The 25,408-nt window shown below is 42.7% G+C and overlaps 1 protein-coding gene across 1 annotated transcript; it reads right to left on the reverse strand.

Moving 5' to 3' along the window:
* Positions 1 to 2,773: 2,773 nt before the first annotated feature.
* Positions 2,774 to 5,005, reverse strand: LOC137786381 (transcription factor Sox-8). The gene is made up of 3 exons (XM_068578229.1): positions 4,349 to 5,005; positions 3,782 to 4,014; positions 2,774 to 3,613 (listed from the first exon to the last, which is right to left on the reverse strand). Exons 1-3 carry the CDS (start codon positions 4,762 to 4,764, stop codon positions 2,859 to 2,861), a joined length of 1,404 nt encoding a protein of 467 aa, XP_068434330.1. The 5' UTR covers positions 4,765 to 5,005; the 3' UTR covers positions 2,774 to 2,858.
* Between the last annotated feature and the right edge of the window lie 20,403 nt (positions 5,006 to 25,408).

The raw sequence follows: 25,408 nt of genomic DNA on the forward strand, positions 1-25,408 counted from the left end.
GCCCCCCCGCCCCCTTCCCATTATAGATCTTTTTTTTGTTATATACAGTCGGGCTCTCAAGAGGCCCAATCAGAGACTGTGGACAAGTTCCAGGGAAATGGGACCCAAGCACCCTGAAGAGCCTTTTTGCCTCACTTTTATTCACTCCTGTTCTTTCTCAAGAGTTCCTCCTGAAAGTATTTGGCAAACACTGGTGAAAAAAAAAAGACTTTGAGTGAAGAAAAACAACAAGTTGTTCTTGAGCCACCCACACCCCATCTGCTGTGGTATTATCTTCTTTTATTATCTACAGATTATGTGCGCTGATATGATTTCTACAGTTTGGTCGGGTGGTCATTGTGGTTGTTCTTGTTGTGTTTTTTGTTTGTGGAGTGCTGTGATATGAGACAGCGAGGGGGGAGAGGAGGGGATCCTCCCCCATGTGCATCTAATCGCTCATTCAGCAGCCTCTTAATGGCTTGTCAGTTCCCCTTGCCCTTCCATTTTCTGTCCAATTAATTCCTTTCTAGCTCTCCGGATAAAGGGACACAATGGGACCCCTCCACAGCATAATGAATCATTAAAATTCAGCAGCGCGGCCCTGGCACTTGGCTTCTCCCTGGGCTGGTTAGGGACGGCTGCTTGGCATGCATGCCAGGGCCAACTCGAGCACTCTGCCCGCTGGACCAGCAGAGATGGGATCTCTCCTCATTCCTCTCTTGTCTGCAGTTAAGCGAAAAAATACTGAGCGCAATGTTGAGGTGCATACATCTAACTGTCTGTCAACTTAAGGCCTTGTCAGGTCGGAAGGGTATAAAATTGGCACTTAGCTGTTTACTGCAATGTGTTTTATTTTATATTTTATATATATATATATATATAAATATATATATATATATATATATATATATATATATATATATCTGACGAGATGTTAAGCTTATGATCTTAACAACAAACTAACATGTATTTTGCAAAAAATTATCTTGCACGTCCACCTGATTCAATCAGCATCCAATCACATTTTCTGTAAAAGTTTAATTACTGTCTGTTTGGTGAACTGAGAATAATTCCCTAAATGCCGCTCTGGCGTCTCCTCACAGCTGTACAGATGTTAGATAAAGCTGATATCCAGCACAATGGTAGACCCATAAACATGCTCACTTTATTCCTTCTATTGATTTATTAATTGTCTATACACAAGTTGTTTCAAAATATATTTTAAAACAAATATGTACATGCAGTTGAAACTAAAAGGTAAAAGGGGAATAAATAAGAACAATAGACAAATATCAAGAAAAAATTATCTTTTTATTTTAAAAAAATGGCCAGCATATGGGTTAGCTGTGCGAGTGTCAATGAAACTCTAGTTAATGGAACAACAATCATTTTCACAGCCTTTCTCAAAATTATACACCAGAATAATATACAAACACAGTCCTGTGGACAAAACGCGGAGCCGGCTGCTCCGAACGTTTCTCATACAGCATCTCACAGAACATTAAAAACCAAGGCTGTAAGGAATGATGTCAAATTAAGGATATAATCAGGAGTTAACTGTAGGAATATCTGGTGCTGAATACTGATTGTGTGCTGCCTGAAGTTTGTTAATCATTCAATTTCATATTGAAATACTGACATTAAGCATTAGAAGGCACAACAACGTTTTGCGCGAGACTGCAGCCGTGAGTCGGAACTTGATGCTGGATGAGATAAATATACACTCTTATTTTCTCCTTGAACCCTAAATGCTCTTCTTTGAGTCACAGATGCATTTGAAGATAACTTTCAGGAAAGAGTTGTTTATCATTTGGTGTGTATCATGGCATGAGATATGTATCTCTTCTCAAAGAAATGGCTCACACATTCAGAAGTGCTCTGTCTCCCGGACTCACACACAGATGCATGTACGTGCACATATCCGTGTGCTGTTCATCCACGTATGCAGGAGGTCCAGCTGACATGTCACTCAGAGTGCGTGGTGTTATTTTACCCCATTTCCTTTAACCCTAGATCATGACTAATCGCGATTTGCCAAGCATAGCTTGCAGACACCTGTTCTGTCCTCTGGAGTCTGCTGGTCAAGCTCTGTTTGCTTGCAACTTGGAATGGAGATGTTAGTGGAAAATGATCTTCAATGGAATGACATTAAAATCATAGTACTTGTATTATCACTTCATGTACCTTGTTTTCATTAAAAGCCAAACAGTACTGTAATAACCCAACCCACATTACATGTGTTCATCTACTTAAGAACAGAAAATAAACAATAATGCATGAACATAAATACAAATAAGACTTTTATGCCAAAATGACACTTTAAGATTTCATACGAGCAATTTAGTTAAGACAACGGATGTAAATGGCTGCAATATAGCTCAGGCCATTAATGTAAATTTGACTGCAAATTCACATAATTGGTCCGGTGTACATTCTCCAATGTATCCGCTTCTCCATCTGCTTCACAACAGAATTGAGCCAAACAGTTTCTCTCCTACACATCTCCGTGGCAGGCCCTTGCGTTACCTCAAGTGTGCACACACGTGCAGTCTTTAACTGGAAAAAGATGGAGTGGGGGCAACGGGGGGGGGGGGGGGGGGGGTGTACAGGATGTAGGCGTAGGCGACACGTCCTCATGGAGGAGTTTTGGCTCACCATCAACACAATTTGTCTTTGTGAAACAAGTCTGTGTTTTAATCACAACGATATAACTTTGTATAAAATCAGCAGGCACTTTTTTTTTCTTTTGCTTGTTAAACGGTTCAAAATGGTCACAGGTAGCCTACCACACACACTTCTCCACCTGCCCCTCACTTCCTTCATTAGTAGTGCATCAATCTGAATGAGTCTCCGGTGCGACCCGACTGCTTCTTGTCCCCTCAAGGTCGAGACAGCGTGGTGTAGACGGGCTGGTCCCAGCTGGAGGCGGTGGGGCTGTGGGCAGGAGCCATGGACAGACTGTTGAGGATCGGGCTGCCGTAGGGCCGCCTGGAGGAGTGGAAGTACGGGTACTGGTAGAGGCTGGACGGGTAGCCTGAGTAAGGGTTGTAATAGTTAGAGCTCTGCAGGTCAGTATAGTCACACTGGGAGCTGGAGAACGAGGCTGCGGCCGAGGCAGCCGATGTGGCCGAGGTGACGCAGGCCTGGCTACTGTAGGAGCCGTACTCAGAGTGTGATGGGGACCCGTGGGAGTGCTCGCTGTAGTGGCTGGGGCTCAGTTGCTCTGTTTTGATGTGGAGCCGGTGCTGGCCCACCTCGCTGGCGGAGGAGGCGGAGGAGGACATGGCACTCTTGCGGCTCCACACCGACCCGTTGGCGCCCGCGTGGCCGTATGAGGAAGTGTAAGACCCACCAGGCACCGGAGCCTGCCCGTGGCTGTGGTCTGAGGGCAGGGTGGAGGAGCCCGAGGCGTGGCCGTTGAGCGGGAGGTACTGGTCAAACTCGTGCACGTCGAAGGTCTCCATGTTGCTAATGACATCAGTGCTGAGCTCAGAGATGTCTACATTGCTGAAGTCGATGTTTTGCCTGTTGCTATCAACAAGACGACGGCCTTCATGTTTCAGATCCTGCTTCAGTCCGTGGTGCAGGTCTGTTTTGGGAGTAGTGGGTGGTGTAGGAGGACCATGCGGCTGCCCTGAAAAAATGACGATATTAGACATTAGGATGAGAATTCATCACTCTAATTACAAAATTATTTAAGCAACTTGCAACCGCCTAAAACAAATGAATTCCGAAAATCAAATGTACAAACGAGTTGTGTTTGATATATTATTTCTTCATCTATTAAATGTTGATGTCATACCATGCTCAGGGTGGTGGTGTCCGTCAGTCATCCCTGCCAGTCCTCCCATCCCTGGTTCAGCTTTATACATGTGATGAGCCAGTTCTGCTCCTGAGTCGGAGTCGCTCTGGCCTGGCTTCATATTCTTCCGTCGCCGGGGTTGGTACTTGTAGTCTGGATGATCTTTCTTGTGCTGAACCCGGAGCCGCTCTGCTTCGTCTACAAACGGCCTCTTCTCACCTTCTGAGAGCAAACTATGGTGAAAAAAAGTACATGACATTAAAATGTGTGAAGTCAAACAAAAACAAAAATATATAGATGGGCCTGGTTACTTTTGAGGGTCAAAATAAAATGCCAATTTTCTTTTTTTAATATTATATTTCTGAATTATTTAAGTTCAAAATTGCATATATTATTGTGTTTAAAAAAACACAATAATATTGGCAGTAAATCCATATTTATTTGTAAACTATGAGCATGTTTATGAAATGATTGCCTCCGAGTGTCCTTAAAGTTATTCATGTTTAATAATATGCATTTAACTCTTCCTCCCTGCGTATTTCTTTATCAAATAAAATGTTGACTTACCGCCACAATTTCCCAAGAGTCTTGCTCAGCTCTGCGTTGTGCAGGTGTGGATATTGATCCGCCAGTTTTCTGCGGGCCGCTTGCGCCCAAACCATGAACGCGTTCATGGGTCTCTTAACATGAGGTTTATTCTTCAGAGATCCAATACCCCTCACGGGCATGGGCACCAAGGACCAGTCGTATCCCTTGAGGACCTGAGAGACGGCGTCCCGTATGCAAGCTGGGAACCGGTCGTCATCCTCCGAGTCCAGTTTCTTGCCCAGACCGGCAAGCAGGGATCCTTGGCCGTCGGAGCCCGTCGGTGAGGACGGAGCGTCGGAGTCGGACTCGTCCTGGGACATGGAGCTGGCTGTGCCCGTTGGACTGCACGGTTGGTCGCTGCCGCACTTGTCATGCTCCTCTGTCATTTTTAACATTATTTGCTCAGCCACTTTGGGGATAGAAATCCCAAAAAAAAGAATCTTCAATTAAAAACCAAAATCACTGGATTGAAGCCCGCAGCGAAGTGGCCAGCGCGCCTTTTACGCACGGTGCGCCACGGTAAATTCCTTCAACACTTTGAGTCAGTACGAATCCGTTGTTTTCCTTTGGCTTTCCTGTTTGTTTGTCTTCGGTACTCTTGTCTATGCTGTCATGGGAGGTGCAGTCGTGGAAGTTGTGGTCCACAATGTGAGCTTAGGAGCTACACGTTCCGGCAACTTGAGTTGCAGTTTTAAAACCGTCACTCCTCCCTCCGCCTGGGATTGGCTGGGACAAATCACCACTTTGCCCCCATTGGTTGCAGCTTCTATGTGGGCTTCATTATTAGTATTAATGATTTGCTTGGTTTCATTTGTGACATACTTTTTGTGTATACTAAAGTTGCACACGCAATAATTTGACAATGCTTTAAGGAAATGCAAATGTCCCAAATACTGCTCTAGTTTAAAAAAAAAAAACATGTTGGATATTTATCAATTTGCTATTATTAATACAGAACATGCAATCTTCAGTCCGAACGCAAATAAGTACTACATATGGGGTTTAATAATATTGCAGTAAAGGCTGATTTATGAATTATTTGTATTGTATGATATATGACTATACTTTCTGTGTTGATATACAGGATTTGAGTTATTTAGAATAAGAGTTTTGATGTTTCAAACACATTTAGAATGTCAGGAAAAGTTAATTTCACTTAATAATTATGTAAAATGCTAAAAGTAGATATTTGTTAAATATAATAAGGATAATTTCTTTCTGAAGTGAAGGTTGACTCTGAAGAATAGACCATCAGAAAAAGTTGCGGCAGGCTGAGAGCGTGAACGTCTGATAACTATTCATCCTTTAATATTTGGTCAAACATGTATTGGTAAATGTGACAAAGCCAATAAAACATTTACAGCAGAATTGCAAATTATACCAAGTATATAATTAATTTCAAGTCTGAAAGGTCTCCTCGTTAAAGATGCATGATGATCCTCCCACTCACAGTTATAACTGATGGCTTCGTGGATCTTTGAGTATAAATCCATATTTAAATAATGTATTATAGCAATTATTCATAAATGTTTATTTTAGGCAGATACAGTGTGTGATATTAAGCCTTTCATGCCTGTTTGTCTACTCCAAAAAAGAATATCATGACTCCGACAAAAACTCTCTTCCCAAAACCGACTTCTGACAAAAATGTGTGTTGCGTTGATAACAAAAAAGACAATGTCACAAGTCTGTGTGAGCTCATTTACAGCTTTGATAAATTATCAGAATTCCGAAGAGGAAGTGTGTCTGTCCCAGCGGTCTGTTTTGTGATCCATATGTCGAACACCAGTGAAGCTATTTTATGACACTGACGATACAACGAGCAGATAGGAGGGCAGATTGAATCACTGCCTTTGTTAAAGGTGTCTTTGTGTTCTTGTATTGAGGGATGATTTTCATCGCTGGCCTCGCTGTGAAAAGACAAGGTGTGTTTGTGTTAGACGGCAGTTTGCTTTGCTCGATGCACGCCGCAGGTGGCTGAGGGAAGAGGAGAGTTTGTAGCTTGGAAGCTTCACATGCGCAGAGTTAACTGCAGGCTTCACAGTGAGGTAAGAAGTTGCATTGTTTGTCTTTTATTAACAATAGGCTTAAGAAGCAAAGGGCTTCTCCAGTGAATTTGAACATATTGTATTTGATTTCTGTGAAAAGGGTCGTGAGTCTGCCTTTATTTAAACATGTTACACAAAATAATGGAACATTTCTATCTCAAACGATGAAATGAAAGTGCTCCTTTGGTCAGTCCAGAGCAGCCTGTCTAACAGCTGCTGTCAAAACACTGCTGGGTCAAGTTCAGTGCGTGCATGTGTGTGTGTGTGTGTGTGTGTGTGTGTGTGTGTCTGTCTGTGTGTCTGTGTGTGAACAGACAGACAGGACAGCGGCTAGTTGTCAAACATGAGTGACTCTCACTTCACTCTCGGCCTGCTCCACATATGGAAAAGTATTTTCTGTGTGTGTGCAGAGAAGACTATGGACTCAAGCATGGCTCGTGTTATATGTGCGTCTTATTATCGCACATGCTTACCTTAACGCAAGGCCGCTGTTCATTTTGATGATTGAACTCGTAAGCACTCAGCGACTAGAAACCTCCATTAATTTATGAATTTGCTGTAACACGTAAGACATAATCACTGACACATACATGTGATTGATCGTTTGATCCTTTTTTAACATCCCCTTTGGATTTGCAATACAATCTGTGTTTGTGTCAAATGTAATGAAATCCCTGTTCTCAATTCCCATCGAAAATACATCAACTGTTCCTGGCTCAAGTTGTCTCCCCGCGAAATTTCATGGAAACCCTTCAGTCAGGGTTGACGTATCCGGCCAACAGACAAACAAACAGATTGAAATTAATCAAACCAGTGTGTCATAGTTCAAACATAGTATTTCTTTGTTTGCATTTATTTGAAAGAATAAGCAGAATTATATTTAACATGATTTTAATAGCTGTTGGTATCTTTTGGTTAAGTAGAGCAAAGCCAGCCGCCTGCATTATTTAAGAGAAGGACAAAAGCTCAAACTCCTCATCACTCACATCTGAAAAGGCTGAAAGTACGTCAGGATGAGCTCAACGTGAGTGACAGCTGCCATTATGCTGCTAAGCTGTGGTTTCAGGGCAGAGAGAGGGGAGACAGACCTAAACAGACTCCAGCCGTCACCCTGCCCTTCATGCCTGTATTGTGGGCTGAAACCTGGCCAGAGTTTGTGGGCTCTGAGCTCTTGATTAGAAAAGGAAGGAGCAACAGAGAGGCAACCGCGCATGAACCTTAAGTGTCCCAAAGAATGAAGGAAGGTTTTAATGTTCTTATTTTTGCAGGATGCATCTCAAAGGAAAGACCGGAGTAAAGATTTTAATTTTGAGTTTTTTCGAAGCCCGAGCAGAGCATGTTGGCTCATTTCTCCTGGGCCCGAGTCGCTTCTATCCCACATGTAAATTATACTTTCTGGCTTTTAATGTGCATACAAAATTAAATTACACAGTCAGCCACAGGAATCCTGCCCCCTTTGGTCTCTGCTTCTGTGTTTTAATACACTTGGGCACATTTCTTCACTTTAGCCAAGTTATTGGACGGAGTATGTCGAGCAGTTAAATTGACATAAATTGCGTCAGCACACGAATGTGTCGGGATGAACCAGATGAGAAGTTCATGAAGGTCATGAAGTTCATGACTCAAGTTGAAGAAATGTCTGCAATGCCTTCAACAACATATTGCATGTGAAACATATATTTCATATTGAAATCCATATGTTTGTGCATTTATAAATTATAAGGAATCCTGATAGTTTTTGTTGTATTTCCACATGGAACAACTGTGGAAACCCGTCTCTATACAGCCGCCACAGCGCTCCGAACCCAAACCCAAACATCAGGCCTTCATGTTGTTGAATAATCTCACTGATTGCACACTGAGTCAATGTAAGTTTACTGAACTGGGGAGACTGGCATGCCCTCCCTCTCACCCAGACGATCCCGACCACTGCCTAACCACATGTGGAACAAGCTCTCGGGCTGCTAACAAGCCGTATTTCACCCCGGCACCACATCGACCAGACCACTTCTATCTTTGTTTCTCACACAAGAAGGAAATTAGTGCAAAATTCACAGATAAAAGTAAATGCAACTGGAAGGTAAGGATGGCTCCGGAGAGAACAATATTGCACGGCCCTGTGGAGATATAGGACATGCTATTGCTACTTTTTCAAGTGAAAAGCTGTTCCAGGCAGGTTCTCACACTAAAGCGACTCTCAGTGATGGATGTACCTCCTCTTCCTTTCTGTTCCATCTCTACTCATCCCTTCCCCTCTGGAAGTTGCACGGTGGATGTTTTCCATTTTGGTCTGTAGCCAAATGTATTTTCCAGGTTTTCTACTTAGCGGGGTCGAGGACCCGGGGACGTTTGACTCCACTGGTTCTAATCACAGTCCAACCCCCATGACAGCTGCTGTGTGTTAGGACCTCCCATTGACCCCTGAACCTGCACTATCCTAAATTCATTCTATTAAAACACCATAATGAGGGGTTTACTGGACCAATTGCAGGTTTTATTTAAACCTATTAGTAGACACTGAAAGGTGGAGGGGAGGGGTTGAACCGTGAGGAGGGAAGAGCGGGAGTTTTGAAGAGATTGAAGGGGGAGTGTTTCAAGCTGAAGGAAACAATTAGTCCAAAACGTCTCAGGGTGTGTTTGGCCTTCGGCCACACTAGTTTTTAATGTCAAGAGTATAAAAAGAGCTCAAGTGTTTCCAGATTATTCGCAGTGTTTTCTCCCTAACATAACATTTTTTGAGGCGGCGGTTGGCTTGTGATGGTTCTCTATGTTCATGTGAAGTAGAGATTACGGACGGAGAGGTTTTGGAAGCTGTAGTAGCAGGTCAGGACGGATCATGTTAAATCATTCTCCAGTTTCCTCGAGGCTCTCCTGTAAATCTTTGGTGTGTAAACTGTTGGAGGGTATTTTGGAGGAGTAACTTTCATGACGTGCAAGAACACTTTATGCCTACGATATGAAGTGCCTGATGGTTTTAGGTTTTAACGCAAAGCTTCTGTTTGATCGTTGCCTGAAGATAAAGCTCAGAGGTGATTATATGAGAACAGATCAGTGAACTCCCATTTAATATTCCGTCTACGTTCTTGGATCTACAGAGAGGATCTTTAGCAGTGATGACACTTCCCATTGTGTATCTTGTCTCAGAGTTTTCCCAAGAGAAGCGCGACTCTGTGTGGGTTATTTTATTTTTTTTACACTTTGTGATCTGCAACCCTGTCTTTCTTCCCTCTCATCTTCACGACATATGTTACGAATAAAATGTGTGGTGTGCTCAGTCTTTCACATTGTCTCCTTTTTTCATCCTTGATTCTCATAAATCATCTTCCTAATTTGCCTGTGAGTTAGATGGTGCGGGACATGTAGACATTTAGGACGAGGCGGCAAGAGAACAGAGAGCCCACCCCTTGACTTTACGGGAAATGGGAGGCCGCTCTACAAAAGCGAGTCTATTTCGAGGACTTGTCTGGCTGCGGGAAGTTTGCCTCAACAGCACTAAGATAACTGTGGTGGATTGTTTTTATTTGCCGATAATTAAAACAAGAATGAAAATCCATTTGCACTGTTCAATTTTTACGTTCCTTTTATTCTGAGCAAAAGATGAAAATGTGCACATGCATGCACATATTTACACAGTGTGTAGCAAGCGAGAGCAGTGCACACAGAACAGCCCAGTACGAAAGCCAAATGTCTTGTATACAATTAATATAACGGGTTAATTTATAAGCTATGAAAATGATAATTGGTGAAGTGGATCAAATTCTCTAATTAGACTTTCAGAGTACCGACCAAGAGGTTTAATGTTTATGAGCAGCCGTTGGTCCGTCTGTCTCTAGCCTGTCTGAAACCTATACTGCAAAACGCATAAGGCACACCTGCTGCTCACTGCACGAACAGTGTGGTGATCATCTGAATCCATAGGGTAATATATTATGGTATATATGATTTTACAGGGCTAGTATCCTTGGTTTATCCAAAAGTGGTAGTGCTCTAGTGTTCGATTAGGCGATTACCACTTTTTTACTTATTACATAGTACATAAATAATATTTGATATACAGCTCATCTATATTTTTATGGGTCGGAAGGCACGTTTGAGGCTGCAGAAATACATTACTCTCCACAACCTCCTCCATAACATGCTCCATAACAACGTGTATCCATGTTCCCCTATAAACACCCATCAGGGTCCGCCTTACCGACCAGAGGAACCAGCATGGCAACATTATCCAGAGATTAGCACCATGCGCAGACACAGTCAGCTCCAGAACAAAGCCTCAGATCTGTTGTCAAAAAGGCTCAAATGAAATCATGCGGGCTGACATGTCATCGCCCTGGGAATGTAGCTGAGCATTGCACTTTCTCAACTGGCCACGGCAGCAGCCCTCCATCCTGTATTGGTATTGGAACATCTGCTTCTTTTTGTCTTTCTTTCAATTAGCACATCATTGTTTTCTTTTGCTTTGGTCGAGTTAATATGATCTGTCAGCTGGACGATGGTGAGGAGTGGAAAGGTAATAAGATGGAGGCCTCTACAGAAAGAGGAGTGCAGATAGTTGTTGGTTTGCTAGTCTTAGCCACAGGTGAGCCTTGATTCAGGAATAAGCTGTTGTTGCTCATTGTTGGATGGTTTGTGAACCCCGCAACAGGACTTCTTCTGTGCTAAGGTCAAGCTAGCTGTTGATGGTCAGTCAACGCTTTCAAAATGTAAACCAGACTGTCTTGTTTATCATGTGTTAAATACAGGATGCCGTGTGTGTGTGTGTGTGTGTGAAGGCTAACCATTGACTTTTGCTGTTGAGAGAGATAATTAATTCAATTTCAAATAACTTAGCCCGACTCAGGCTCTGTCATGGAAATAACCGGAGCCAGCAAAATATCAGTGTCCCAAAAAAACAAACAATAAATAGATCAGATGAAGTAAACCCTAAAGAGGACACGATGCATTTTTAAAGCACTGTTGTGCTTTTGATCTGTGGATAGTTGCTTAGTTGTTTAACCTGCCATGACTTAATATTTCATCCTCCTCTTTAGGTTGACATGAAACTATGACATGCTGTATGGTTTCTCTACCAACTGTCACACAGACATCACTTGCCTCAGGCAGAGAAAGAAGGAAGCACTTGTTAACCGTTTCCACTGGTTGTAGGTGGAGGGTATTTCCTGGTAGCCACTTCACTATTTCCAACTGCTTGTCTGGCTGTTGCAGACATGCAAAGCAATAAAGGCAAAAGAGCGTCTCATGCTGTAGCTTTTAGGTGCTTCATATAAAGTCGAATCAAAAACTCGCTGCCCACAGTGCTCATGGGTAAACTAGCAATTGAATATGGACGTTCAACTAAACTGATGCAGGTAATTTGTGTTGCGTTTGTTGGGTTGTTGTGAGGAGTTTTGACCATGACTGCATGCTGGTGCACAGCTCCAGGTCACATGTTGTGGGAGTCCAAGGTTACCAGGGTCACTTCCTGCTCCCTTTAAAGAGGTGCAGAGCTCTCGCCGGGGACAAAAGAGACCACGGAAGTACTTCTGCAGCACAGAAGATATAAAGAGTCTTTTCAGTCGACCACCGAGTCTGACCTTTTCATTCACAGAGGAATTTAACTTTCAGAGGAAAGTCTCTTTCTTTAGAAATGTATCTCTCGCCTCCATCTTCTGCTGCGTATTCATGCCAATACTGACCAGTTTAATCTAGATGTTGTTTCTATTTGATAACTGTCAAAGAGACAACAAACAGAATCCTGTGTTGCATCCGACAGGATCGGACAGGATCCGAGTGTCTAACCTCGACTGACTGGTGACTCTGTTCAGCTCTGAGGACCATCAGTGCGTAGATGAAATTACATATCTACAGAAGATGGTCAAATCATCAACATTTGATTCCACTCACATTGGATTACATCTGCCCGCGTGTGTGTGTGTGTGTGTGTGTGTGTGTGTGTGTGTGTGTGTCTGTTCTGTCTCTTACTAGCGTTTGGCTCCGTCACATCCACTTTCAATGATGAAAATTTTTTCTAATTTCAATATGTTTTGTTTTAGCCAAACCTTTCAATTAAAATATCCTGCTTATTTTTGCCAAATTGAAGGAATTTTAAGCACCCCAGTCCCTGCTCCACCTACCTCTTGTGACTCCTAATGGCAGCCCCTGGGACAGCTTTGGCTCCATTTAATGTAAAATATAAATCCACTGAGCTATACGGTCCCTCATTTAACAACATGCTGTTTCATGGTGCTGTGCAAAACTCGCCCGACTTTTATGGATTATATTAAGAATATGTCATTGTCGGTTTATGTGATTGATTATTGCATTCATGCTTTAGAGTTTTGAGCTGCTCTGTTTGCTTTTGGAGATTCATTTATCATCTATAATTTGACAATAATATGACACTCTATAGCCAGACGATGCATCCAACGGTAAAACAGGAGAATCCTTACAATTGGAGAAATTGTTTGTGTAGTGCATTCGTATGTGGATGTGCATATGCATATTTGTCTTGGTCTAAATGCAGCATACATTAGAGAAGCCCATCAGTTGTCCACGTGTGCTTTTGGAAAATTTGGTACCAAACTTAATCAGAACCAATGACTCCCCCCCCCCCCCCCCCCCACCCAGCAGACAGATTTTTTCTTCATGGGTGTGTTTATGGCCTCAAACTCAGGTACATATATTTATGATGGCAGTAAAGTGGGCCGCTGTAGTTAATCTCCTAATGACGTCTCCTTTCCTCTGCCACCAGTGAGTCTGGGTTCAGGCCACAGGGACCGATCGCTGGAGACAGGATTGGGGAAACCGGGCCTTGTTTTGGGGATGCAAACTCAGAAGAGCAGGGCTTGAACCTAACTAGTTTTATGGTTTAGAGCAAAGTTTGAGACAGGGCCTTGCTTTTTTCAGTCTGACTTGCAAAATGACATATATGTGACTGGGCATATTCCAGAGGTGTGCGAGAGCCAGGGTTAAATTTCACTAATGGGAAACAAATGGGCAAACACTTCTCAGCTCTCAGTTCTCGTTTTATATTCCAGGAAGCTTGCTGCTTTCTTTTTCTTCTTTTATGGCTTACATTCGCAAAGATGCTTTGCATAAACCTTATAAAACGGCTTTATTTAAATAATATTCACGTTTTCAAATTTGTGCATGTGCACAGGTGTGAGTATACGGTCATGTCATCAATGTGTGTTTGTGTGGGTGTGTGTGGTGCGGTGTGGAGGGGAGACTCTATTATAAGGGTGCCTGCTACTGTATATAACTTTACTTAAAGACACAGTGTGATCTGCCGGTGAAACTGGTGCACACCAAGCAGAACAGTTACCGCCCTTTTCCTCTTTCTGTCTCCACTGTCCATCTTCCCTCCTCCTTCCTCTCTGCTCTCCTGGTTGCAGTTGTATTTGTGCGCCTTGGGAAGATTACAAAGAGGTGCTTTGTGAGGGGATGCAGCTGCTGAAATTCGACTAGATCCAGCTGAAGAGAGAAGGGAGCAGGTGGGTCAACAACGCCACCCTGCCGTTCCCAGAATATCAGGCTGCAGAGCTGTGCCTCCCTCCCTCCCCCACCCACACACACACATGCACACACATCCTCAGAGCACCCCTAACCCACCCCAGCGCAAGCACACAAACAAACAGTATACCATGTCAAAATACAAATACAGCAACACCCACCGAACAGCAATCCAGCAATATGCACATGTCAAGAGACCGCCTCGGTGGAAATACTGCCCACTCAAATAAGTGTGCATCACTGGAATCATTCATACGGTGGGAGAATGTTGGCAGAAAGTTAGAAAAGCAACACAAATAATTACAACAACACACAAACATAGTCCTAAGTGCTCCCTCTCTCTAAGGCCTCATGCTGATTCTGAGTTGTGGCTTTTGATGATCAACAGCAGCTATAACAAGGTCAGTGAAAGTGTTGCAGAAAGCAGAGGAAGATCCTGTCAGCTTTGTGGAGTTGAGATGTTAACAGGTCAGGGTGCTGCCAAAATGTTGGATTTTTGCTTCGCAATGGGGACATTGGTAAGATGACCCTCATCCGGCTTTGTGCGGCTCAAAAAGAGGTGGTAGGAGATGGAGAGAGAATGAATGAAAGAGAGGAAGTCCTGCAGGCGAATATTCTTGTTCTTGTCGAGATGGATCAAGTGTCACAAGGTCCTTTCTGCAGGGGGCACCACGCTGGACCAAGGTGACATAAAATGTACGGATACATATTTAAATCTTTCGGAAAAAAAATTATCGTGGAGATGCTCTAGAACTGTAGACACACAGAGGGAGTATTGTTAAAGAAATGAAAAACAATGCTACAAATTTGCTTTATCGTCTTAATCTTCCGCCTAAATCATCTCCAGCTTCATAATCTCTTTTGTGTAACACACAGTCTCTGAGGGAACACCAACCCAAATATGGATGCATTTTTGTATGAACTTTGCATATGTTTTCTCTCTGCCGTCATGTTGCATAAACAAGCTTTTTGATAATCATAAAAGCAATATGCTAATGAGAGGGGAAGAAGTTGGCCAGTGCGGAAAGCTGTGGGCTTTGTGAACTATTCTTTGGCTTTATAAAATATGTTTCTTCAACTGAAGCCTCTCTGTATCCTTAATGAGAGCGTTGACGCACTTCTCCTCCTCCCCCACACCTCGGTGTACCCATCCCCCTTCGCGAGAGCAATAATTCAGCCACATTGATAATAAGTCCTTCTGTCCTGCCCCGAAAAAGCTTGAACGTCATTTCATACACACTCTGTCCCACAGGGCTGTACCCTGAAAGAGCCCACTGTCCCACACACTTAGTATTCCTGCCCTGAGATACTTGCAGACATCCTTATCACCACCAGTTAAAAGTCCGGCGAGCGAGCACACCGCACTACGTTTTCTCTTTTTCTCAAGGAAACATTCGTCAGTGTTTTACTCGTGATTTCTCTGATATTTCTTTGTGCTTATGTGCAGTGTTTTATCTTTGTGTTTCTCTTTGCATAGTATATTTGCGTTTTCTCTCCTCAACATTTCCATCTGGCTGAGTCTTCATTCGGAGTTAAAACAAATATATCACCCAGTTGTCATTTCTTCCATCGTTTCTGAACGACTTCAAATCTCATCATGGGTCAGCAGTCGTCCACCGTTCATGTGTCTGCATGTCGAGGCGCTGCGTTTAGTGACGTGACACCAGTTCCACCACGGCGCTGTCACTCGCGCGCCGCAGGCTTCTCTCGCTGTCAGACTCGCCGCCTCTCGCACCAGTTGGGAAAACACGGCTCCCACTCTTCATGTGGTGCTCCAGCTTATTGTTCATTTTCTTATCAGTCCCCCTGGCTCATGTGATATAGTAGAAACAACACATTCTGAGTTCCCCGCTTGCTCAGATTACAGTTTGTGTGGAAGTGTGAGAGAGAGCACCATTAGAAGGTGGATCTCTGAAAATGCAGACTTCCAGCCATCTGGAGCTCCATCTCTCCACATGTTTTAGAGTGTGGGAAGTTGCAACAGCATGTCACTGGTCTAAAATCCTTAAATATTTCATCAACTCTTTGCGAACTCGTGGGTGTGAGAAAGCTATTGTTTGAGTGGTTTGCCTTCATATTTTTTCTTGTGGCCAATCACTCTGCGATCACTGTTATTCACATACATTTACATCCATTCATTTGTCATTTTAAATCGGCCTTCTCTGCGTCCAACTCACGATTCTGACGTTTGACAAACTGAAGCCATATGCTGTTGATGTGACACTCATCACATGCTCTCAGCTTTGTGCTGCGTCATCTCAAACATCTCTGGGCAACTGCAGAAGACGCTTCCCACATCTCACCTCTCCTCCATATCTTCTGCTCTGAGAGTAACGGTATCCACATTGCCTAGCAAAGCGTCATGCCTGATGGCCGCCATTCTCACATCTGCTTCCTGGAACGGCGACGGGGAAGTCTCCAAAGAGCTCCCAGCGGAGTGTGGGGCATGTGTGCTCACATATGAGGCGAGAGTTTGAGACTGGGGCTTGTCGGCGTGGTTTATTTTCAAAGGGTAGTGCTGAGGATGTGTTGAGAGGTTGAGGAGTTGAGAGAGCTCTCTGCGCTCTGGTTTGGGTTTCACCTCCCTGGGACACAGCTGGGGGGGGGTCGGGGTTAAGAGTCCAGGGAGGGAGTTCGCGAGGATTCTGTGTTTAGAAAACAGCACAAACAAGGAAGAATATTATTTTTAGTGCGTGTGTGCTAGACGGAGACAGACAGAAAGTGTGCAACCTTGTACATAATGTGATGTATCTATCATATTTAGAGGAAATGTTACCCAATTCTTTGTGACCATGTATATGTAAGTGCAAACATGCAAACAACCAAACTGACCTCCAGCAGAACAAGGAAGTACTGCATTAATGCCACTGCCAGCTAACTGCCATATCTAGACCTTTTATTTCCCTATTTTTTAGCAGCCACACTAACATGTGTAATGATAGGCATCGCTCCAAGTAGGCCACTTTGCATTTTAAAGAAAAGCCTGAGCCATATGAAAAATGCACACAGATGACCCGAAATGTTATTTGGTTATTCAAAGCTAACACTCTCTCTTTTCTGGCCTACATCACTATACTCATGCAGCATGTTTTTCAGCTGCCGCAGCGAACTGGGAAGTTTTGAATGCAAAATAAGATGCAAAGGGGGGGGATTTGCATCTATAGGACAGTTTTTTGAGGTCAGCAAAGGCACCAAAACTAATTTGGACTCTCTCTAATGTGAGCAATGATTGCAAGAAGAGCAACCTATTGACTATAATAACTGCTAAAAGGTTTTATTGAATGATGTTCGTGCAGAACATTAAAACGTAGTCACCAGATATTGGACTTGCATTATATTGTGCAAATTCGTATTGAAATTGTAATATGTAAGAGCCTGTCCTGGCTTGACCAACTGAACCTCCTCACCATAATGCTGTCCATCTGACAGTGTCTCACATGCTCATTAAACACCATAGTTGGATGGAAGCTCTACTTTCTGTTTTGAACAGTCTTGTAACCATCAACGCTAAAGTCTCTTCTGGTTTCAATCACTATTATTCTTTTTCCTCACTTCAATATCTTAACCATGAAACTCTTATTGTACTCCCACATCTGCAGTAAGCAGTGCCACCATACTGTACATCCAGAATGCAAAAGAAAAAAGGAAAGCACACAGACGGCATGTCTGGATTTTTTTCTCTCCTTTTTTTTTTTTCACGATTCTTATGGCTTCTCTGCATTTTCTGCATTATGTGTCCTGCCAAACAGTGAGACTGCCACAGTGCTGCTGCTGCTGGTGTTTTTTCAATCAGACTGGTGTGGACCTGGGAAGCAGAGCAGTGCCACAGTAGAATTCAGGTGCCAAGAATATAATTTTCTTTAAGTGCTTACAACTGTGAAAACCAACGTTGATTCCTTGAGACTGAAAGTAATTACAGGTCATTTAAATTGGAGAAAAAAGGTGGTTTTCGCAGAACTCAAGAAATATAATGTGGTCTGTTTAATATCTGTTTTATTTGAATGTTTTAACGTTCAACTTAGTAATTTATATTGGTTATATGTGATTCCTCTGAAGGAAATGCCACTGGCTGTGGTTAACCCAAAGAGTTATGAATTGTGGAAGACATATTAGGCTTTTATAGCAATACTAATAGAGAAAAGCATCATCTGGAATGAAATATACCGAAATATCTATTCTTTAACTCCTGCGTACGGCCTACTCGTCCTTCCTGCTCAAGTACTGGCTACATATGATTGACTTTATATCTATCAGCCCATCTAAATTAACCCAAAGCTGCTGGTTTGTCTTCAAAAAGAGATGCACTTGGTGGAGGGATGCTCCAAGTGTATCCTGCATCTGTCGTGACAGAGCAGGGTGGGAAGAGAGGGGCTTTACCCGGCTTGTGAGAGCATGACGGTGCACCTGTCAAAGAGGAAGGCCTGGCTAATCACTGTAAGCTTGCAGCGGAGTGTGTGCTGGAGGGGCGCTCAGGTCCGGAGGAGGAGGGAGAGGGTAGGTGGTGGAGGGGGGGGGGGGGCAATTGACCCAAATTGCTTTGCTATTAAAAGAAGAATGTGGATGGAGAAGCCCACAGATCATTCTCCCACCTTCGCTTTGACCGCTCCTTGGTTCTTCCCCTTTCTCCCCACACTCCTCTCATCTTCGGACAGAGCATGATCTCTGTTTTCATAGTGAAATCATACTGCTATCAACAGAATGATTGCTCATAGTTGCTGACTCATCTCTTCTGTGAAACCCGCCTTCCTGGGAATATCTGGCCTGCCATTGGCTCCCTGAGGTCTGATAACGTAGAGACTGTTCCTCTGCTCTCTCTCTCTCTCTCTCTCTCTCTCTCCCCCCCCCCCCCTCTCTCTCTCTCTCTCTCTCTCTCTCTCTCTCTTTCTCTCTCTCTCTGTGTCTCCCCCCCCCCCCCCCCCCCCCCCTCTCTCTCTCTCTCTCTCTCTCTCTCTCTCTTTCTCTCTCTCTCTGTGTCTCTCTCTCTCTTTCTTTCTCTCTCTCTCTCTCTTGCTGTGTTGAGTCATTCTCTGGAAAAAAAAGCGAATCGGCAGTCCGCAGAGATTCTAGAGAACACACTCTCCGGTTCTGTTGATGAAGGGTGAGGTTCATCTTCTCCTCACCTCTGGAGGCAGGACCACACAGCGTGTGAAAATCTGGCCCTGCAGACACACCTCGGTTTCCATGCGCAATAAGACATACGTACATGTTTTCCCACAACAAATGACTTTACACCACAGCTGAGAGATGCACAATCCTCCTCATACTGCTGGAGGAAGAAGTCAGTCCGAGTTGTGTTTGTGCATAACTCTGGAAACAGGTAATAATTGAATTGGGTTTGGCAGTATCTAAACAACTGAAAGCAAACAGAAGATCTGATCAGCAGCAGCATGTTGTTCGCTCGGTCTGCCAAGTCGAAGGACAGTTTTTAATTAACGTCAGCTGTGGATGTCAAAGTTTACCTGAATATCAGTTCATTTTAGTGCACGTCTATTTGGATTTATTGTTAATTCCTGGAAGACTTCAAGTATATATATTATGCTCCCTCTGCGTGTGTCTGCTATGACTAATTGCCTTTGGCCGGCACAGTCGAACGCTTCATGTTTGTCGTAATCATTTGAATTGACCACCGTGACGTTCCTCGAGAAATCAGACCCTCTATTTAGTTGCTCTGATGCCTTTACATTTTCCACATTGTTCTTCTCCTTTAGAGCTCTCTTACTGCCAAAGCAGCCCTATTCGTGCAATACATAATTTATAATAGATCTTCAGTATATTCATGACACACTGAGAAGCCATCTTTATAAGAAGGAAACAGAAAACATCTCGATTGTGCTTTAAAATAAGATACCAGCTTAAATTATTCCCCATGAGACCCAGAGAGCGATTAGTGTCATTACTGCACTTGCACTTCACATCTCTTAAAACTTGCAAGCCGCATGACGTGTGACAGAGCTGATAAAAAGCTCATAATATGCATAAGATATGTCATCAAATGTTTTACAGTAGACACCATGAACATTGAACTGCTTGGTTACTGCGTTTGAGAGAAAACCAAATGGGCTTTTTGTTTATGATGCACACAAGTTAACGCCGTCATCAAAATCTGAAAAGTGGTACTTTTCATGGGGTCGAATCCTTCAAGTGGAACTGTGGGTCTCTGGCGTGTCGTCAGTGACCAATCCTAACAGATCCCTCTTAAACAGTGGAAGCTGGACTAGACATTAAACATGCAGAGAAGTGCCTGCTGTCTACAGCTTGTCAATGTGTTTCCACTTATCTCCACCACCTCCTCCTCTCCCTTTTCTCTTTCTCTTCTCTCTCCTTCTATCTCTTCTCACTCTGTCTCTCCCCCCGGGGGAAGAGTTTGAAGTGGCATTTCTGGGCTTTGTTTCCTAAACAGGCTGGTTTTGTTGTGTCTAGTGTCTGGGCTTTGGCAGGGCCTGGATGCGGAGCTGAAATATAATCTAACACTGCACTCGCCACACTGCAAGAGGTGGTTTCGGGGATCCTCTTAGTGGCTGCTTGCCACTTTATCCTGGACCCTACAGGCTTCCTACTGAGAGGGGTGAAAGCAATGGCCTCCCATCATGGGATAATGGTGTGTTGCCTCCCACTACCCCCTTTTGGTCGAAGTGTTCCTCAAATATAGCATACTTTTATTTTATAATAACTTATTTCTTCAATAAGCTTCTCATTATTAATAATTTCTTCAACATATACATCTATAAAGTAGTGCAGGGTTGACATATTTTTGTAGGGAAACCCGGAAGTTAGCAGTGCCCAGTTCCCTCATTTATTTTTTCTGTTGGATTATAGGTTAATTTGGATTTTTTTTCTTCTGTTTTTAACAAATACTTGCTCTATTTGTTCAGGAAGATATAGCATGAAAAGAACCACTTTTTAAAATGTTTGAAGCGTGAATGCAAACGCCATAAGTACGTACTGGTCCACCAGTTGCTGCTACTGTAGCTTTCTGTGTCTACCTGTTAGGCCTCAACACACACACACACACACACACACACACACACACACACACACGGAGGTACGGTGGGTCCCCTGGCCTGGCTGGGCTGTGGGTAGCTTGTAACCCAAGTGTTTTATTAGCAACTGGTCCAACACAGCTAATTGCTTCCTGAGGGAGCCGCCTCCCTCCGCTCAGCGACTGATTAACGGCCCACATTATGTGTCTCGACAACCTTGACAATCTTTTTTTTTTTTCATTTTGGTCACTAACTTTTTTTATTACCCTGCGCTGCCACAAATCTCCAGTGCAAATCTCCAGTTTTTCATTGTGAAGCATTTAAAGTGTTCTAACCCTTTTTTCAGTAATTCATGTTTATTAATATGATTTAATGATTTGTCTTGATAGTGTGTTTTATATTATTCGCTTACTGGTATTTTTTGCGGCAATATTGTCATCTGTTTTAGCTTTGCAGCATATGTATATAGTATTTTATATTTTCTAATTATTAAAATGTTACTTTTTCCACAGAGATGATGAATAGATTATCATTAATGTATCCTTTTTTTTTTTTTACACATAAATGCATTACTGCATCACACTGTCAAATTAACAAAAAGTAAGAACATTTTCTATAGTAAAAAATGTATTTTTCATCATTTCTTTGTGAGGGTGGCAGTCATATTCACAATCAAGTGTTGTGCACTTTGCATGTTTCTTGTTTCAAAAACAAATCTGGGTCATTCCGATCCAATAAAAGTTGTTTTATAATAGTAATCAGATCTGTTGTTTATTTCTCTCCCAGAGCCTTTTATGTTACTTTTCTAAACGTAATTATTTTCTGACTTTAAAACCACTTGTTCAACCCTATTAGTGGTTTCTCCTTCTCCATGTGTGTATTCTTACATAGGACAACTCTTGTCATACAACATACATTATGTAAGCATATCATGTAACGGATTGAAACCATGGATCATCTGGTTTTTGGCCTGTCAACTCCCAAAAGGAAAATACTGAATATATGATCAGTGGACGTCTGAGTGGGTGGACATCAGCTCTGTGGCTGCTGAGAATTTCCCTCCATTTATTTATTTTTCTTATTTCCGTGCAGAAATTTATGTAAAGTGCAGCTTTTCATCCTCTTTTAAAACTTTGTTCTTCATCTTAATTACCAATGCTGAATCTCTGGTCATGCAAAACCGGCACTGGTTTCCGGACTCCTCTTGTCTCATTCGTGGCTTTGATGATGCCATTGGGAGCGATGAGCAGATGGGTTTCAAAAGGCTGCTTTCCCCAAACAGGATATAGATGATGTGTAGGCCTGGTGCTCTCTGGAGCAGGGATCAAATGGTGTTCTTCCACCCCCCACTGCTCCCTCCATCACTGCGGGGCGGGGTCCGGACGCACGGCCTTAGGAAGAGGAGGGCTTCCTCAAGTGTGTTTCAAGGTCACATTGTCACACGTGCTGCTTCCTCATCACTTCCTGTGCATCATCTGGATATCATTGCATCTCCAGATCATTTCTATGGGTCTAATAATGAAGTAGAGTCCTCATTTTCTTCATCTTGGGGTTTTTAAGCAGAGTCACAGGCCCTCGTACTTAAATCATCTTTCTCCATCGCTCTGCACCTCATTTTGACCCCTGGATACAGCGCTCTTTAATTACTGTCACAATTGCATATATGATGGGAGATCGGGGCCCTGAAAGCATATTCAGCCAAACTGTGGTAAAACACGCATACTTCTGGTTTCGAGCTGGGAAGAACCCCTCCTGTGCCTTTTCTCTGAAGTCCTGAGCCAAAATCAAGTACGGAAATACATAATTAACATGGATTTGTTTTCCACAGTTTCATTTTTCTTCCTTAAACGTGTCAGAATCTGGGACATCTGTCCCGGAGCAGACTCACTCATCTCATGCATCTGTCCTTATAGTGCACTCACATGTGTTCTCGCGTATGTGCTGCATTTATTGAAAGGATTATAACGGTACTAGAATTGACATTGAAATCAGGGGACGACGGTGCTCGGACAGATTTCTCTGCTCATTGTGGTTGCGACCAAGTGGGCAAAAAGGTTGCAAATTGGTTCGATAAGAGGTCCGCGGGGGCCAGAGGGAGGAACGGTCATTTTCACATTAGCAGAATCACATTTTGAGAAAGATGCAGCATTCCTGGACCTCTTTATTTGATTAGCTGTAATGTCATAAATGCAAGAATGTACTCTGATAAATGGCAAAAGTAGCTGATGAATTAGACATTCCCGTCAGCAAATACCCACGCTCGCTTGCCCTCCACGTCCTCGTCCCACGGGCCACATTGCCTCCTCAATCTGCAATATGGAGCATAATTATACTAATTTCTCTCAATTGCATTAGCAAGGGCCTGGAGGAAAGAAAGGCTGTCTTTCTAAGCATGAGCCTTGGCGATGCCGTCAGCCTCCCTGCACCTCAGAGAGCAAGTACAGGGGGAGGCAACATGACCCCTGCTCTCCTCCTTCGTTCCCTCCAGCTCTTGACCCTCTTTTCTCTTTCCATTTTTCCTCCCACACCGATTGCTTCATGTGGTGTGAACTGAAACCTATAGAAAACAGTGCTTCCGGTGCTTCCAAAATCAGAAAAATGTTGTCTTTTTACACTTTGGCATGTTCTGTGTTCTGTTCATATGGCACCGGGGACCTCTAACATCCCATTCAACTTGTTCTAAAGCTATCCAAACTTTATCAAAACATACGTAGAGGTTGAGAGTTTATTTTCCGGGATTTTATGGACTAGTCTGCTTAGTTTAGTTGTGGATACTTTGGTGGTTAAATAGAAGTCCAATCAACTAACTAAAGAGCACAAATGCAGCCCAGATTGATCTTCCAACAACGTTTCGGTAGAGTAGACCATTCTGTGATTGTCGTTTTGTCTGACAATGTTTTACTGAATAAAGAGCTCTGTTGTAAAGTGTAATATATACTGTTTATCCTGCATAGGACTCAATATAATTCATCTTTCTGTGTTTCCTTCCGTAGTAGAACCAGTCCTCCATGACCAGGTCACATCAGACTTGCCTGGTGGATGAGGGACTCTGGGGGCCTGCAGGGTGCTGGTAGTGGGAAAACAGCCTCGGTTATGAAAGACACCATTGTCCTTTCTGGCTCGCCAACATAGAAAATGAATAAATCAAAGAGGACAGATCAAGAGTGAAGGAGAGGAGGGAACGGAGGGGGGCTATCTGACATCTGCATTTTTAAACTGGACATTGAGCATTGGAGGAATGTTGTTATCATCCACCCTCAACTGCTACAATGGTGAAGAATCTTGCATTGAATTATAGCATGATCTGACCTCCGATTGCATTTACACCTCCTCTCTGCCCCTGCTCTCGCCCCTCACATACAAACATATATCTGCCACTCTGTTTATCATCCCGTTTGTATCAAAACAAATCTTGTTTTTTTTCTTCGCACATTTGTAAAGTAATTGAATACATACGACGTTTGTAAAAACCTGGGTGAAGGTGACATCAGACTGTAAACACACAGCCGTATATTTAGCTATTCGCTTGTTTCAAATTGTCTCTCTCAAGCCCCACTTATTTTATTTTAGTTTCAGTTTTAGTTTTCTTCTGCAATACAGTGACTACAGATCAAGTGAAACATGGGGCTAAAGGGACAAAACAAAAATAATATGAAAGAAACCCAGTCTCACTCCCAGCCCTCACTACTGAAGATCGGTCAGTGCGCCTCGGTGTCTGACACCAGCACACGGAGGCACCCTTTAATGTCTGTAAGCCACCCACCGGGCTTTCAACGAACTCCAAACATTATTTTCAAGACTGCCAGAGCAACTGACGTAATATATACATACATATATATAAGCATATATATATATATATATATATATATATATATATATATATAAATATATATATATATATATATATATATATATATATATATTGTTGTTATACATATATATATACATATATATATGTATATATATACTTATATATATATATATATATATATGTATATATATATACATATATATATATATATATGTATATATATATATATACATATATATAAGTCTCGTGCAAAGCGAAAAGTTAAGGTTGACATTAAATTACTTGTTTGTCGATTGCTAGTCGACAAGTCATGAAGTTGTTAATCACTCATTAGTGACGTGAGTCATTAGTTTAGTTAGTTTAGCTTCAGGAAAATAACTTTAACTTTCACTGAACCTAACTTCCTGTGAAGACAGAAGTTCATTTTGAAAAAGCACTGTGCATGTAACTAGTAGAAACGGACACGTTATTCCTACCACGTAAAAAACTAGTGCTTGAGGGGTTCTTTGAGCGTTGTAGTTTGAAGTCTATAGGTACAATGACCATGTGCCGGTATGTGTTTAGTTGTGAGTGAGTATGTGTTGCTGAAACCAAAAGTTATTATTAGTGTCTCCTAACTTAGTTTTTTGTGAATCACACAGTTATCTGGTTTAGATATTAGCGTTCCAAACAAAAATAGATGGGTCTGTTTATTGAATAAAACTGTCTA

This window comes from Clinocottus analis, unplaced genomic scaffold, assembly GCF_023055335.1.
Source record: "Clinocottus analis isolate CAN_PGR_092001 unplaced genomic scaffold, fCliAna1.0.p SCAF_16, whole genome shotgun sequence".
Lineage (NCBI taxonomy): Eukaryota > Metazoa > Chordata > Actinopteri > Perciformes > Cottidae > Clinocottus > Clinocottus analis.